The sequence below is a fragment of the Prionailurus viverrinus genome, chromosome B1, assembly GCF_022837055.1.
Source record: "Prionailurus viverrinus isolate Anna chromosome B1, UM_Priviv_1.0, whole genome shotgun sequence".
In the NCBI taxonomy this organism is placed as follows: Eukaryota; Metazoa; Chordata; class Mammalia; order Carnivora; family Felidae; genus Prionailurus; species Prionailurus viverrinus.
Window position 1 is genome coordinate 64,800,114 of NC_062564.1, and position 18,659 is coordinate 64,818,772.

The 18,659-nt window shown below is 37.5% G+C and overlaps 1 protein-coding gene across 4 annotated transcripts in view; it reads left to right on the forward strand.

Moving 5' to 3' along the window:
• Window positions 1-18,659, forward strand: part of MARCHF1 (membrane associated ring-CH-type finger 1) — a 321,802-nt gene that overhangs the window by 234,042 nt on the left and 69,101 nt on the right. For 3 of the 4 annotated variants that reach the window (XM_047855323.1, XM_047855324.1, XM_047855325.1), the window contains exon 4: window positions 61-822. The exons of the other annotated variant lie outside the window; for it this stretch is intronic. In XM_047855323.1, the coding sequence (XP_047711279.1) occupies window positions 61-822 (762 nt within the window). The remainder of the gene's footprint in view (window positions 1-60; window positions 823-18,659) is intronic. 4 annotated transcript variants of the gene reach the window in all.

Genomic DNA, 18,659 nt, shown 5'->3' on the forward strand with positions numbered 1-18,659 from the left:
TTTTCCCATGGCTTTCCTCTCCATTCCCATCTCCCATCCTTTGCCTGCTGCTTTGTCTAGATCTGCCATCTTGCATGACATGTCAGAAGATGCATTTGAGCAATGCACCCCTGTCATGGTGCTCAGCCCTGCTAGGAAGGAGTCTGGTAAGAAATCAGTAAAACAGAGGCCTAGGAGGAGGAGGAGGGCCTCCGAGAGATATGAGCATGCAGAAGAACAAATAAAAGGGAGAAGTGATTTTCACCTCCAGATCGCAAGCCCCAGATGGAGTGAGCTTTACACAGATTCTTCAGATTCCTCTTCCCCAGATGAGAGTCACTGGATTCAGGCAAAAAGAAGAGCCCAAGTTAAATTCCGACTGTCACGAAGAAGAAGGAGAAATAGTAGTAAACCATGTGGAAACTTGGATGGGTCTTCTGCTCCTAATGGAATGGATCTGATAGATTTGGAATCCAAAGGTAAAAAGCAACAAGAGCTGATTGAACATGAGAGTTGCTCTTTACATCTCTGCAGAGGAAAAGGCACAAGGTACCAAGAATGCAGCCTTTCCCTGCCAAGAGGATCCTTTGAGATTAAGAGATCCTCAAGGAAGCATGAGGAAAGCAAAGGCAGATACCACCGCAGGGATCCGCAGCTCTTGCATAGTCTTGGGCAGTATGAAACCATCAAGAAAGGACTTTCAGAAGCAGATTCTAGCCCTGAAATATTGGCAGTTGCAGAAGGCAGCAAGTATGTGGCTGCTGCTGGGTTCCAGGTGACTAACTCTGTGCAGAAGCCTCCTGCCACCTACCATGACGGGTCTGATAATTTAAAAATATGCAGGTCAGTCTCTATAGAGAAAGGTTTGATGCCATCCACATGCGTTTCTTCCCGCTGTGTGACAAGTTTGTGTTTGACACCTACCCTCAAAACATAACATTTATTTATACTGTTATCTGTCTGATTGGATGTAAGGTAAGAAAACAAGAAAAGGTGTGTGAGAGAAGAAGAATATGGGTCTGAAAGCTGTTCTAGGGGTCTGAAAGCTGTTCTAGAATAGAATTAGATTTCCCCTTTACCTTTCCCTTAATTGGATAATGACAGATCCTGTTAAATGGATCGACAAACAGTTGGATCTGATACCCATTCTATTTAAGACAAGACGAGTGGAGTAAATATGAGTGAGAGAGTGTATGAAACCTTAGGTCCTTTAATGCAAATTTGGTGAACTGTTAGCATCCTGATGGAAAGATATTTAAGGCTTGGGTTTTTTAAGGTCAGATTTTGTACCAAAAAAAATCTCCTCTGCAGTTGGTGTTAATTTGTTCTCCAATTGTCTGACTCAGCAGGGTAATTCAAGACTGAAAGGACAGAGAAACAGGTCATGGACATATCAGTGGGGGTGCTGGAGCCTTCAGGGAAGGAGAACACATTAACTTTAGTGATAATCATGAACTAAAAGGTGTCAACATGTAGACATTTCATAGCTATGAGACTCCTTTCTCCCACTTTTCATCCATCCATATACATTTTCAGAATAACTTAATGTGAATAAGAATTATATGAATATCCATGCTGGTGTGCACAAATCAGATAATTTTAAACAAAACAGATAGTTTTACATTTTCATGTTATACCCAGTCATTTAAATTGGTTAGATTCTGTTTGGGAGCATATGAAGCTTTTTTGGGTAATGCTTGGTTGTTTGGGCCTGTTTTATGAAAGTCAAAGTTGCTTTAGAAAACGTGTGTGTGTGTGTGTGTGTGTGTGTGTGTGTGTGTCATGTGAATCACATGACCCAGAAAATGCTGCCCATGTCCATTCAAGACAAGACAAGGGGAATTAAGCTCTGGATGTAAATAATATTATAATAGTTTGTTTCTCTGAAAGTTTTATAAGATATTTATAAATTGTTTATTCATGGATTCATTCAAGCATCTGTGATACATCAATTCTAGGCATTAAAAATATGATAGTACTTGTCCAGTCTGACATCTTAGAGCTTACAGTCTAATGGGAAACACAGGAACACAATAATTTCACAGTTGATATATAATTACAATTGTGATAAGGAATATGAAAGCACATAACAAGGAAGCTTTACCTATTCTGCAAGATGAGAGAAGAACTCTCTTGAGGAGCTGATGAACTGACTGAGGCTCAAAGGATGACAGGAATGGATCAAGGAAAGAAACAGGGAAGATCATCTGGGCAGAAGGTGGCACAATAAGAAGTCAGGAGGAGGGAAGGAGTTTCGCAATCCAGGGAACTGGAAGTGAGCTTCTGTGGCCAGGGTGTGGTGAGCGAGGGGGATGGGTGGTGCAGAGGAGGAGGGGGGAGGTGGAGAAGGCCTTGTCAAACATGCTCAGAGATTTAAAGGAAGTGGCACCATTTGATTTATATATTGATGGAAGTTTCTTATAATCCTTTGAATATGATTTAAGTGAGACTTTGCTAAAATGTTGGAGAATGGAATAAAACACTATTTCTAGTCTAAACTAAGAACTCCCCACTTACAACCATCTGTCGTCATTCCCCGAATCTACTTCCAACATAATTTAATGAAAGTCAGTTAAAGAATCTAGTTGTAGGCTTAATGGTAATTGGAGAAAAAAGTAATGCTTGCAATTAAAGTCATAGTGGCTGGTTCTCCTAACTTAAAAGCACTGCTCTGGAGGAACATTTTCAAAGACAGGATATTTAACTTAGACTTCTGTTAATGAAAGTGAGATTGATGGGCCTATAGTTATTATTTCTTGCTGTGGGTTATCATCAAAATATATCTACTAAGCCAATACTAGGGCTGCATATTATGCTAGATGCTGAGGGCAAAATGCAACAAAAGACTTGATTCTTTCCTCCAGTGGCCTGTTATCTAGTGGGAGAAATTGAACACATAAGTGAAAAGATGCAAATTCAAGATAGTACAGGGTGAATTAAAAAGAAAGAAATACTGCAGAAATTTGAAGAAAGAAAAATTGCTGAGAGCTGGAACAATCTGGAAAGCCCGTAAGAGGTGGGATTGGGACAAAGAAAGGTAGAATTAGATTGGCAGAGACGTATGGATAGACATTCTGGGCACTCAGGGCAGGGGAAATACCATAAACCCAGACAGAGATGAGGAAATGACTGTGCACTGAAGAATTTTGTGTGAATTTATGTGACTAGGTTGGAAAGTTTACATAGATAACAATTCAAACAAACAAACAAAAAGACTTGTAAAGGAAACATATGTATGTTTCCAAAGAGTTCAACTATGTTCTACACATCTTTGTTCTCAAACTGCCTTGATGAGCCTTTTGATACCAAAAAGGCTGCCTCAAAAGCTGAGAACAGATCAAGGAGATTGTGCTCCCTTTAGCCCATCTTCAATCAGAGAAGCTTCATGATTATCTCTTGTATGTAACAGGGTTCTACATAGTATCCCTTTAAGAAAAACAAATTTCACTGCAAAAAATAATACAGAAGAGCCTTTGCTAAATAACATAGGCCTGATGAAGAAAAACATATATACAGAGTAGTCCCAGTGTCCCGGGCCGGTGGGGGTAGGTGTATTGGGAAAGGAACCTAGATTTAAGAGAACAAGTTGTAATAAGGTAGAAGTATCCAACTTTGGGGTAAGTAGGATTAGGATAATAAAGAGTAATGAAAGGAAAGAACAGATGGTATACTGGCATTCCACTGGGTGAATGGAAACAATCTTGGTGCTTGGAATTGGTAACAGCATAAGATAAAGGAGTCAAGGAGGACTCCAAACCTTGGAGCTTGGGAGACAGTAAACGCTGATGTTACTGACAAAGTCAGAAGAGGTCAGAGGCAAGCTGGTTTGGGAAAGACATGATGAGTTCAATTACAGGCAGGCTGTTTGTGGTTGCAATGACATTGCAGGGTCAGTTGTCCAGCAGATAATATGAGACATGTCAGCGAAAGGCAGGACAGCAATCACAGCTGGTTCTGTATAATTTTTCAAGCATTAGAGAACTATACACAGATCAACACTAAACAATTGCATACTTGCAACTGTCATTAACATGATGTGTTAGCACAGGGCAATAGCACAAAGACACTAAAAATGAAAATCTTCTCAAGGCCAGGGAGGACATATAGATTGGGGTATCATTCTCAGGCAGGTAACCGGGATGCCTGGGAAGTGAATGAAATCTCTAAATGAGCTCATACTCAGGAAAAAGGCCTCCACATGGACACAGCCTGAGCACCAGAGTCCCCTGTGCAAGGAAGAGAAACAGCAATTGCCTGTGAACTTGCACTCTTGCTGCTTCAGACACGCATGGGCAGAACCCGCCTCAGCCACAACCACAAAGCAGAAGAAGCTCCTAAGCCCTTCCTCCTTTTCTGTTCCTGGCATTTGGTCCCCATATAGACACCCTACCCTCTTTCCCACTCTCATCAAAGCCTTATTCGGAGAAAGTTTCTCTATTAGCCAATTACAACTTACAGGAAATTTAAGTCATCATGCTAACACACCCATAGCTGTGTAGTAGGAATGGCTTTATCTTCTTCATACAAAAAAAAAAAAAAAAGGTTTTAAAACATGGATTAGATCATGTTAGCCCATACTTAAGGCTTTTCAATGGCCTCTTAATTGCCCTCAGAGGCAAGTTCAAAATCCTTAATATGATTTACAAGTCCCTGCATGATCTATCTATTAGATCTGCCTCTCCAGCTTCAACACCCATCATTAATGAAGACCTGTTCCTGCTAGTCTATCTTCACTTCCCTGAAAGTGCCTAGCCCTGTCCCTTTCAGGGCCTAGAATGTCTTCACAGCACCCCCTCTGCCCTTCCCCAGATGAAATCCTACTCATTCCTTTTTAGTTGAAATGTAATTTCTTTAGGGACACCTTCATGATTATCTAAGCAACACTCAAGCCCCCTAGTCACTTCCATGGCATAATTTTTAATTGCTAACATATAGGTATTTTTGTGATTGACTGTTTCAGATTTGTTCCAGTGTCCACAGTGCCTGGAACAGCGCCTGGTAGATAGAATATATTCAGCATATAGTTTCTGAATGAATGGATTTAGAGAAAATGAATTTTTGTAAGGGAATTATTCTTACAGTGTGAAATCATAGCATTAGGTGGTAGTTTACCTCACCTGCTATGGAACCAACATACAAAGAATACTCGACACCAGCAGTGCTCAGACCTTAGTGGACATGAGCATAGGCCACAAGGCTTGTTGAAATACAGGTTGTTGGACCCACTCCCAGGAATTTCTGATTCTCTTCTCTGGGGTCAGGTCCATGAATTTGCATTTCTAAAATGTTCCAAAGCAATACGAATGTGGTGATCTAAGGGGCCACATTTTGAGAACCACTGTTCTATGCTATATTTCTCCTGGGCCTTAAGTGGGAAGAGAGAAATTGAAAGGATGAATTTGGGAAGTATAATTATAGTTTTCTATTGTATTCTATTGAGTGATGACACAAATCAAAAATAGATTACTTTCTTGTAGTTTACACTGTCATACCAGTACGTGCTGGTCCTCTAAATCATACACTGACAAAATCCCAACTTTACCAGGAACTCAGATGTCATGGTTTGTCTACTGTGTCTCTTCAAACCCACTTCCTCTTGCAATTACCCCCAGTTCTATCAGTGCATTCACACATAAGCAGGTTTCCCTGAGAAACTAATAATTAACAAGAAGTCCAAAGGAGAGTAGCCAAGCAAAGAGAAGGGATAACCTGTTCTAGGAGAAGGATATGGCGTATGTGAGCGTCCAAAGATGAGTGAGGTAGGGCATAAAAGGATTTCAGTGTGACCTAGCAGCGAGGATGGGGAGGGGAATGGTAACCAACCATGGAGTTCTTAATCAACCACAGATAGGAGTTTGGACTGCGTTTTAATGACAGGGGTAAATTTCTGTAGGCTTTTAAGGAAGAGATGACACTGTCACTTTAGTGTTCTGGAAGACCACTCACGTTGCTTTTGGAAAATATACTGGAGAGGGTGAGGCTGAAGGGAAAGAAAACCAATTAGAAAGACAGAGCTGTGTCCCAGGGAAGAGTTGGTGGTGGCTGTGAGAATAAAAAGTAGATGGATTTTTAAAATATTTTGAAAGTAAATCAGAATCTGATGACAACTCACATTTATATCTGATCTCAAGTTTCTGATTTAGAAGACTGGGTAGATTATAGCACCCTTTCCTATTGAGAGAACACGCTGCTTGAAAGTCAGATTTAAAAGAAGATGAGTTCAGTTTTATACATAATAGTTTGAGGCACAAGACAACTATCCAAAGAGAGATATCCAGGAAAGTTCAGAAGAGGCTTTGCAACTTTACATGAAGAGTAGGAAGTCTTGAGCATATAGGTAGTTATTGTCAAGATCTCCTATGGAAAATCTGTAAACTGAGGGGATGATGGCATGAAGAACCCTGGGGAATAGGAACACTTAATGGCCCTGAAAGAGGAAAAGAAGCCAACGGAGAGAAGGAAGAGAATGACCAAAGAGGCAGATGAAAACCTAAGACTGTATAAAGGAAAGAGAGAATGTAATAAATAGGGAGAGAGGTGAATTCAGGGGCCTCTCTTTGTTTTCAATTTAGAGAATATTTGAGCTCAGAGAGAGGAAGAGAGAGAAGTTGACAATGAAGAAAACTGATCAGACTGTTATTTTTTAAATCCCCACAGAGAAGATAGGAAAGGATGGAACCCAAAGCCCAAAATAAAAAGATTCCCATGGCAAGGAAAATAGGTATGATTTTCTTTGCAATAGAAGTAAAAGAGGAAATGACAGATACCGGGACAAATGTAGATCTACAGATTACAGAAGTTTCTTTTTGATGGCCTTGGAGAGCAAAGGGGTTGCTTGCAGAGCCATACATCAGTGAAATTTGAATTTCTGAGAACAACAAATAATTTCTCATTGGGATTCACATATACTAAAAAAATACTCTTTGGGGGCACCTGGGTGGCTCAATCAGTTGGGCTTCCAACTTCGGCTCAGGTCATGATCTCACAGTCTGTGAGTTCGAACCCCGCGTCAGGCTCTGTCCTGACACCTCAGAGCCTGGAGCCTGCTTCAGATTCTGTGTCTCCCTCCTTGACCTTCCCCCGTTCATGCTCTGTCTCTCTCTGTCTCAAAAATAAATAAACATTAAAAAAATAATAATAATAAAATTTAAACATTAAAAAAAGTACTCTTTGTTCCTCTGAAATTCCAACTTAACTGGGTGTCTCGTGTAATTTTGCTAAGTCTGGCAGTGCTAAGCATATCAAGGTAGAAAAAGCATTGTTGGAAGCTCTGTTGAGGGACAAAACTATGTGTTTATATGGCCACAGATGGCAGGAAGTGTAACTTACCTCTGCAGTAGTACATCATTAAATGCAGACACAAAGAAGGCAGTTGAACTTGGACCTAAGCAGTGACATCATCAAACCTCTAGATTTCACATTTAGCACAGCTTTACATACGTATCCCCAAGTATCTCCAGATAAATTTGAAATTTAAAAACTGAGACAAACATGCTTTACAAACAAGATTTTTAAAATAACATTTTATTTTAGTAAAATAACATTTCAGCTAGTAGTTTCGCTTTCCATATTTATTTAGAGAGGAAAAAAAACCATACTCCTTTTTACCTTACCCTTTCAGGTAATTATTATAGCATTGGGAAAACTCATAGACTCATGGATCATCTAGATCACTTTCCAGTCTGATCTTTGAAGACCCTTAGAACATCAGCACACATTACCATCTCTGTCTTCCTTGGACACAAGAAGGCTTCCTGGGGCAGCCTCTTTCCTTTTAGAATCTCTAACTGCGAAAACACTTTCTCATGTTTAATCAGCCTATATCCTTGTATTTTGTACCTGTTGGTCCTAGATTTATATTCTTTGTGTAATATATATTTAAATTTTGTTTATGTATTGTGTTACTTCTTTCTGTTACTTTTTTTGTACCACAATGAGACTGGCATTCTATTGTCTAGTCCATTCCATGAGTAAAAGATGAACTGTTCAGAGTTTTCAATATTTAGGTGAGAGAGGTCTCCTAAGTGACTTAATGGCAGCCATTTATATCCAAGGGGTAACAGACTCTTCAGAAAGTTCATAAATGTATTCTCTTCCTTAGGCTTTGCCTTGTTGTGCTGAGTCTTATAAGAATTAATAATAATCTTTCTTCTGTTCACTTTAATAACGACTTAATTGGTAAGAAGTACAGAAATGAACACCATCAGTAACCTGTCACAGGTGAATTATTGGAATTACTCAATATAGAGTCATAGGGTCTCACTTTCAACTCTTGCTTTCTCTCTACTGGGAGGGATAAAACTTGGAAAACATAAAATGGCTCTCTCTTTATATATCCGATGGAAAAAATGAGAAAAATGGATGTGTATTGCAAATGTATGCATTGCTAGTGTGATAGTGTTGTAGAACTAATTTCTTTTTTTGAAATGAATAATTATGCTTATTGTAGTCCTCAGCAAAACTTCAGACATAGACTATCTACTTTATTCTACAGATTTGAGGGTTCTCCAACAAATAAAATGTTAATTAGCACCACATTCTAATGTTATGAATGTATAGTGCAATTTCACAGTCTTTCAGCATTTATCCAAGTAACTTATATCTTGAATGAACAAAAGCAATGAATTAAGACATTGATATTTATACATATATACACACACATGAAATTTGTGAGAAAAATAACATGAAAGACTTACAGAAATGGCACTTTATATCTTTTTCAAAATATATCTTTCAGATACATACTTTGTTCTTAGCAAGATTTTGTGTTTTTTGGGTTTTTTTTTCCCAATTGTTCTCATTTTGGGAGACAGTCTTTCCAGGAGTGGAATGACAGTGTCACCAATAATACTGATTGTCTTGATTGGTAGATTATCAAAAGCCAAGTAGATTGATTAATATTCTTCTAATTCGGCTAAGTAAATCACTCTGACTTTGGGAAATAGCATGTATTCTATAGGCCAATTATTTAACAAGCTATGATTTTAGAAAAGAAAAAAAATGGACATTTATCTACCTATAAAACCAAAAGTAAATTTGAATATTAAGCAGGAATTTTCCAACCTCAGAAAACTTCAGGCAAAAGTAGATAGAAGTATGGTGGTCCTTCAGACATAGAAGTCAATATTCACATATTATAAAGCTGTTTAAACTATACTACATTTATCTTTTCTTTGTTAATTTCTAAGTTGGCTAAATACTCAATTATATCAAAGTACAAAATGCTGAATAAGAAAAAATATCAATTAGGTGGGGTTTTTTTGTTTTTGTTTTTTTGTTTTTTGGGTTTTTTTTTTTGAGAGAGAGAGAGAGAGAGTGTGTGAGCAGGGGAGGGGCAGAGAGAGAAAGAGAGAATCTTAAGCAGGCTCCAAGCCTGGTGCAGAGCTCAACACAGGGCTCCATCTCACGACTGTGAGAACATGACCTGAGCCAAGTCAATAGATGCTTCACTGACTGAGCCAAACAGGTGCCCCTATCTACTTCCTAATTTAAGAACAATATGTGTTCAGGATTACAATTATTTTGAACTATGAGCTTTCTTTAATGGACTTATATTTGTTTGGCAAGGTGCATTTCTTCCCTGCCGAAAGGAAGGAAGGAAGGAAGGAAGGAAGGAAGGAAGGAAGGAAAGAAAGAAGAAAGAAAAGAGAAAGAAAAAAAAGAAAAAGAGAGTGGGAGGAAGGAAGGAAAGAAGGAAGAAAGAAGGGAGGGAGAAAGGAAGGAAGAAATAAAAAGAAAAGAAAAAGGAAAAAAGCAGCACCTTCTGTCTTCTCTCACGTATACAAATTCATTTTTAAACATATATGTGTGTGTGTATATATATATATGCAAACAGAAAATGAACAGTGTAATGAACACTGTATAAAAAAACTGATGAATACTGGGTACAGTGTTTGTTGCTACCACCTCATGACTTATATGTGAGAATTTATTTATAGCATGAACATTTCCTCCATTTCTAATTACCATGTTTATGTTTTCATCTTCCTTACAACCATTGCAGAGTCGTTACACATTCATTTCAAATCTTCTGCAACCATCCTCAGACATAGGCAAATTTAAACACCAGTGTCTAATTGGGTTCAGAAATTAAAATTCCCCTGGCACAGCCTGGGTGAGTTGTCTTTGGTTCATAGCACTCTGACAGCCATAAACTCAGCCCAATGGTCTCCTTGCCTCTTCTGTCAGATATAAGGAGGCCTCCAGGAGTCTGTTTGTTCCCATTCACTCACTTCCAGGTTTATGCAGAACTAAAGATGTCATAATACAGGAGCTGCTGTATTTGGAAAGCATCCTGAAGGTGGATTTTACTTTAGACATTATACTGCAAACTTTCTTCTTTCCTTCATGGTTCTCTAACAAGCTATCATGAAACCTCTCCATTTTCTGCCTAACTTGTACCACTTTGCTCTCATTTGGCCCCTCTGAGCCTCACCTTAATAAATTCTGATGTCTTTATTTTAAAAGTATTTTGATCTGAGCTAGCTCACAACTCTCACAGGGTGTAACCAAATTAAAATGTTTTGCCACTGTATAAGATAGTATCAATGGAGAAAACAAAGGCAGAATATAGGAAGAAAAATAAATAACTAGAGTGAAATAGAAGTCACATACAATGTCAGAATGTTCCATGAATGAGAGGAGTCTTGGTTTGAAAGCCTCAAAATTATACCAGTTCAAGCTAGAAAGAATGAGAAAGATCACTTCATCCAGTGGTTCTCAATCTAGGGCGTGTGTTAGATTCACCTGGCAAGTTAAAAAAAATGTTCCTGCCAGGACCCCATCCTGATCCCCCTGGAAGTGATGTCTCAACATGGGTACATTTTTAAAAGCAACCCAGATTACTTTAATGAAGCCAGGGCTAAGAATCACTGATTTTTTAAATTTTTTTTTTTTTTTTTCAACGTTTTTATTTATTTTTGGGACAGAGAGAGACAGAGCATGAACGGGGGAGGGGCAGAGAGAGAGGGAGACACAGACTCGGAAACAGGCTCCAGGCTCCAAGCCATCAGCCCAGAGCCTGACGCGGGGCTCGAACTCACAGACCGTGAGATCGTGACCTGGCTGAAGTCGGACGCTTAACCGACTGCGCCACCCAGGCGCCCCAAGAATCACTGATTTTTTAAACCCAATCTCAGGTGTGAACAAACTGATGCCCAGAAGATACATATATTGCAAGAACCATACTTTGGGCAGCAGGTTCACTTGGCAACACTTCTATAACCCAGAAACACTAAAAAGGAGCCTGGGGGTGAACAACTGGTACAGATTATTTCCCTTCAGCTCTTGAAACCATTTGGGATAGTGGTTCTTAAACTGGAGAAGTTTATTGGTGGAAATAGAAGATGCAGCTGCTTTTTACAATGTTCATCTTGGACCAGACCTCAAATTTCTCATCTAGTTGCAATTCACTTGCAAATGACACTGTAGAAAAAGCAAACAAACAACTAAATCCATGGCTTTCAAAATACAGTCCCTACACCACTAGCATCAGAATCACGTGGGAACTTGTTAAAATGCAAATTATTGGCTCCCAACCCAGACCTACTGAATCAGGAACTCTGGGAGTAAGTCCCAGCTATCTAGTTTAACTGGACCTCTATGTGATTCTGATACACACTAAAGTTTGAGATCCACCGAAGTAGCAGATGAGAAAACAAGAAATTGTAATACAGGTGTTCATGCTGCGATGGGTAAATATAGGGAGTTTTGGAGTATAAGGAAACGGAGCCTGCTGCAAGTATGTACATGAGAGACAGGAAAACATGGGGTAAATAAAGGGCACAGATATATGTTTGTATTTGATTATTTTCTTTTTCCTTTTTTTCAAGGACATGATACATGTTTGTATTTGATTATTTTCTTTTTCCTTTTTTCAATGACTTGACATATGTGTGTAGATATATGTGTGTGTATGTATATATACATATATGTGTGTGTATATACACATATATATACACACACATACACTCCAAAAGGATAAATTAGGAAATTGAGAAAATCAGGACACATGAAAATAAGGGTAGAATGATACTAAATCTACAAAAATGCATATATGGAGATACACTACAAACTTAAGTTTCATAGGCACAGTGGCCAAAGCAAAGAAACAGATTTCACGGAAAAGCACACCAAGTGTTCAGATGAAACACAGCTTTTGCTAGTAATGAAGAATGCCTGAGCAAAATTTCTTTCAGGAGTCCTTATAATGAGAACATGTCATATAGTGGATGGCATCCTCATCTACCTGCATGTAATGAACATGTTCCACAGGGGTCCACTTTCTTTAACAATGAGGGTTGGCAGAGAACAGTGTTAAGGTCTTACCCTACTGCTAGAGAGCTATGTTAAGTGCTTAGAAGGATGGCTTCTGCAACTTCAAAACTCTAAGACACTCAGTATTTGTGGGAAAAGAAATGTCACAGAAGCAAATATCTGTATCCATTGGCATCCTGCACTTTTTTGTGATAAATAGCTCAAGATCAATTCTCTCTTATTTAACTGCTCAATTTCCCATGACATATAATGACTTGAACATTCTTGCAAGGATGTTTTTTTTTTAAATTATGTCATGACTATTGACTTCATAAGAAATACAAAGATGTATCATAAAAGTCATGACTTACATATTTTTTATCATTTTGCATCATGTACTACATATAGTATGTCGTTAATGGGTAAGAGAAAAGTTTGGGGTAAAATTATGTGAAATTTGCTTAAGAACCTTAAGAAGAATAGAAAAAAAAAAGGATATGCTTCTTCTTCCACATCACCTCCACCCACCTTCCCAAATACTGAGCTAATGTGACCAAGTACAACCATAGGTTGATGCCACCTACCCAGTTAAAAGAGCATTTGTGCCAATTTCTCACCTGATCTCACAGCCATATTCTTCAACATTCCTTGGGAGACATCTTGGCCTAAATTCCACTCTATGCAAAAATAAGGCTCACAAATGTGCATAAGTTTTGTAGCTTCTTCATGCCTTTGCCAGTGGTAAGTTTGCATGCAGATTAATTTTCAATATATTTATCATAATGATATGATGAGTAATGTGAATGGACTTTTTTGGCTCCATGTGCAATGATTTCATTCCCCTGCCTTTTGTCAAATGCCATTAAGGGATCAAGTGCAGAAATCAACAAACTTTGTGATTCACTAATATAATGTGAATATTCATTATGATACTAAATATACATACTTATGTTTATAACATATATATGTAATAGATATATAATCTACAACAGGTAAAGCTGTTGCAGTTACATTCAAGTACAATGTTATTTTATGAATCCAACTAAAGATACTATCAGTTAGTACTCACGATGTACTTCTTTCAAGAATAGCCACATTAATATGGTATTTGAAAATTAAAAAATTTGAAAACAAAAAGCAGCTTTCATTACAATGACAGTGAAGATGTTTTTAAATATCAAGCCCAGAACTTTACCTTCTTTCTTGCTGTGTGCATCAAAAAAAAAAAAAAAAGATACAATCTCCATCAACATCAAGAAAGCAGAGGAATGTTACTAGTTTCTTATTATCTATCAGCATACATCATCAAAAACTAAAATAAACTGGGGGTGAGTCATGACAGTGATACACTCTTTTATTTATCTCGAAAACTTCAGGTTTTACTTCTGCACTTCCTTGTTTGCACTTACGTTTTTCACTTTTGTAGTTTGCATGAAAAAAGTTCTAATCTATCTTTCATCAAACTGCTTGTTGAAGTTATACATTTCACTTTTTTTAATATAGTTTTTGTCTTCAAATAAAGACAGCTGCTTCAGAGACCTTTAAAAAGGCAAAGAAATAAGCGATATACAAAATGATTGCATCTGGCGTACATAATTAATGAAATTCATTATGATTATATTGAGTGTGGAGGAAAAATGAAATCAATTTATCGGTTAGATTATGTCGTCGTGAAAAATGCTGTTGAAAAAGTTCAAAAGGTGATGAAATCACAGGAATACAAAATGAAATCACAGCCAGGCACCAAGAAAGACTCCATGGGCAGTGACGAGTATTGAGAACATAAGGGAAGGGAAACAAAACTAATATAAAAACAGGGAGGGGGACAAAACAGAAGAGACTCATAAATATGGAGAACAAACTGAGGGTTACTGGAGGGGTTCTGGGAGGGGGGATGGGCTAAAGGGGTAAGGGGCACTAAGGAATCTACTCCTGAAATCTTGTTGAACTATATGCTAATTTGGATGTAAATTTGAAAAAATAAAAAATAAAACAAGTTAAAAAAAAAAAAAAGAGATGTCAAAAAAAAAAGAAAGTTGAAACATATCCACAAGTCCAGGCAGGTGAAAATGCTGATGATGGAGCTTGAGAGACCCCTTTCAGCTAGCAAACAACAGGGTAAATTGGTTTTAGCTTCTAAGGAACTGAAGCAGAATTCTATACAGAAATGGAATGTTTGAGTACACATACTTTTGTAGATCATAGATGTATACCATAGCTGCATGAAGTATCAAGTTTTATATACTTAGAATTCAGATAATATAAGATATCTGTGGTATTGGTATATACGTGTGGAGTGTAGATGAGGGACAAAGTATTCTTAGCACTTTCTGTCCTTCAAATCAATATATATATTGGGTATAAACTGGAGACTTTCACTGGTAAGGTTAGCACCTGCAATTTGTATTTCTGTTAAAATATAAATGACAGTGGGTGGAAATCCTTTGGTTACTACATAACCAAAATGTTACAAGGGCTGCTCCTAGAGAGGGACACACCAAGAAAACAGACTCTTAACTAAAGTGGAACAAACTGAGGGTTACCAGAGGAGAGGTGGGTGGGGAGATGGATGAAATAGGTAAAGTGCATTAAAAGTACACTTATCATGATGAACACTGAGTGATGTATAGAATTGTTGAATCATTACATTGTACACCCAAAACTAATATAACACTGTATGTTTACTATACTGGAATTAAAATTAAAAATCTTAAAAAAGTGAAAAAATTAAAATAATGAGATTTTTAAGCTTTTTATGAGGAAAAAGAGTGGCTGCTTCTGAAGCTGAACAGGAAGGGAACAGTAGAGCAATCCACATTTACGGATAATAAGACAAAACACTTTTCCAAATTGTTCAAATATATACTCATGAATTTGTCAAAGTACTAGAGAATGAGAAAAAGAAAGTGAAGTAGAAGTGGAGAATTATTCTTAAGCCTTTCTACTTTTTTGTTTATTTTAATATTTCTTTTAGTGATTATCACAGTAGTTCCGGTTATTGTAAAGAAAATTAAAAACAGAGAAAGCTATTTTGATTTACACTTAATTACCTGGCGGGTCACCTGGGTGGCTCAGTTGGTTGAATGAGTCTTGATTTCGACTCAGGTCATGATCTCACGGTTGGGATCGAGCCCCACATCAGGCCCTGCGCTGACAGTGTGGAGCCTGCTTGGGATCCTGTCTCTCTGCCTATCTCTCTCAGTCCCTCCCCCCCTTTCTCTCTCTCTCTCTCTCTCTCTCTCTCAATATAAATAAACATTTGAAAGAAAAATAAACTTAATAACCTAGCTAGATAATCACTATTTAGATTTTAATATATTTAGATATATTAAGATTTTATATATTCCCTTCTAATCTTTTATGCACATAATTTTTAATAGGATTATGCTATGTTTTCAGTTATTTCTCCAAATGACAATGTATAATGTTCACACACATACCTTTAAAAGAAACTTATTTTGGTATAAGTGAAAGCTCTGTTCTGTAAAGATTATGAATAAATAAAATTTATACGATTTTATTTTTTTAAGGCATTTTCATTTGGATCCACAAAATTGTGTTTTCCACCCCAGAGAAACAAATGGTTGGGACAATGAAATGTATGAGAATAATTCTGGATATACTACATACTAGGAAAATTGAATTAGAGGGAGTAAGGAACCACATTATTAATTAGATATTTGTCATTCTACTGCTAGTTGGAAAAACATTTTAAATGTAATTACTATTTGAACTAATTATCTGTTATTCATGGTTCTGCTATTTGGAAAAAATATCTTTCAGATATGATTTTTCATTGAAATATCTCAAATCCAAGATAGTAGAATCTATGAGAAAGTGTGAAACTGCTTCCTTCTGTTTTTCAAAATGACTGTCCCATACAATGTAATGAAATTAAAAATTAACTCACAAACATGATGGTTTTTAAGTGGTACCTGTGGTGACAAACAAATGCTCAGAGGCCCTGTAGATTAAGCATCTGTCCTGAGAACCTTTCATTAAAACCTTAAAGTCAGTCTGTCCTTCACTCCCATTGTCCCACAGCCCACCCCACCTCCTTTACCCAGATTGGTACCTCCTTTACCAACTTGTACAGTATCTAGTGTTCTCTTTTCCATTCTCACAACTATTACTGTAGCTCTTCTTACTACTATTGATTTTGACTATTATAATATTCCCTTCTTTTTCTTTCAGATCTCTGAGGTAACACAGATTAAGCTTCCTAATGATACTAGTTTCTTACTCAAAATTTTTAGTATGTTCCCACTCCTAGTGAAGACACTTAAGCGGTGTGTGTGTGTGTGTGCATGTGTGTGTGTGTGTGTGTGTGTGTGTGTGCGTGCAGGTGTTGCCAATGGATGAAGGAAATGTATTTGAAGCTCTCCATAATCTTATTTTATTTTTCAGCATGACATCCCACTACAGACTTATCCAACATTTCATGTTGCTGTCAAACTTGTCCACATTTTTTACCTGATTACCTGGTCAATTCTACTTCAAAACATTCACTGAAAATATCTGCTATATATGGATATATATATATATATATATATATATATATATATATGCCATGTTTATCTGCCAAAATTCCACCCAAGCTCCAATTCCAGTTCATATACTATGTCTTCCATTGGACTTTGACCACTCTCCCCAACTCGCAGTCTGTACATTGTCTTTCCCTCCTTTGCATACAACAGCACTTGAGATGGCACACATCACATTGTAACTTGGATTCTAGCTAGTTGTGCCATTTCCCAGTGTATAAACTGTCAAAGAATAAGGTCCTTGAAGGGCAAAGACTGAAACTTACTCTGTGTGTTTATCACAGTACCTTATATAACCTCACACATAGTGCATATACAACAAACTGTTGAGCTAATGATTAATAAATGAAGGAATTAATGGATAACTGTGAATAAAGACTGATTCATTCATTGCACTCAAAGTAGCTGGACCTGCTATAAAACATCAGTATTTTGCCAAGACACTTAGTTGCCTGTTTAGAAGACTTCATATGCAGAAGCATATTTCTAATTCATTCGATGCATGCTTGGTTATCTGTAAATAAATTACCTGCTCTGTAAATTATCCATGGCAACTTGAGACTTCCTTTGATGTAATGCTCTACCAGATAAGATTACTGAGTGGACAAAACAATGAAAGGAAGTTATGGTTGGGAATGAGGTTATGAGTATTCAGACACTTAGCAATCACAAAGAAAGTGCTATCACCAAATGAATTTGTTTGGGAGTGTTGTTTGTTTTTTTTTTAAAAATCACCTTGAATTAAGAATCTCTGCCAGATGCAGAAAATAAAAAGACTAAAAAGTTATAATGATAATTTTTCTGGTAGTTCTGTTATTATGTATGTACAAAAGCCCTACTATGTATCTGAGCAAATGTTATTTCTTTGGTTACATCTACACAAAAGACAAATAAGTATGTGTCCTTTTGTTTTTCCTGTCACATCAATCAATGCATGCAGCTGATAACTTTAAGAATATCTGCTTAAGAGTATCTCTAGTTTAATTTTATCAGTCTTACAAACAAACCCAAAAAAGATCTCAAAACTGACTTATAAAATGAATGTTTGTGCCATGTGTGAGAATGTAGAGAAAATCAGTGTATCAGTATGCTCATTCAACATTTATTACCTATTTACTCATCTGTATGTCACCAAAATTATAAGGTAGGATCTGAAAAGATGCATACTAGTGGGGAAAATCACCTCCTTTACCCAGAAGTAGATTGTACTCTGAGCTCAACAAGAGAGTAAGGATAGGGCAACAAAGTAATAGTTAACAGAGGAGGGATTATTCCAAAGGGTACTATCCATCCTCAGGTCTCTCCTGACTTGGAGGGTTTGGACAGTTTGAGTTGATCCTAAAACTACTGAGAAACTCTATTCTGTTGTTGGGTACACTTGGGACTCTTGGGACCATACATGCCTGTACATGGCAGAAAAATCTAGTGTGCTCCAAGAACCCATGGAAACTTCCCAGAAAGTCCTCAAAGAGGACCTAGCCCACGATGAGACGAAATCACTAGGCTGTACATTATAGAGGAGTCCCTATGAAAATCCTTGAACTCAGTCAGAGTTTAAAGTCAGTATCAACAAGATCAAACCATCACCAGAGGTGATGACAGCTACAGGAAGAGCAGTTCGAATAGAATCTTCCCAACCCATTGCAGCTCATACAACCAAAATACCTATAAATTCAAATAAGAACTGGCCTCCCTGCTGCCATTATTGGCACAGCAAGGTGATCATTATCTTCTCCGCTGTTTTCCATCAGTGTGATCAATACCTGGTGAGAAGAAAATGTGGCTGATTAGTTGCAACTTTGTATCAGCTCTGGGATCAAGTTAGGAACCAGGGACATTGCTATGTCACTACTCAGACTACAGCTCTGCGGATGGTCTGAG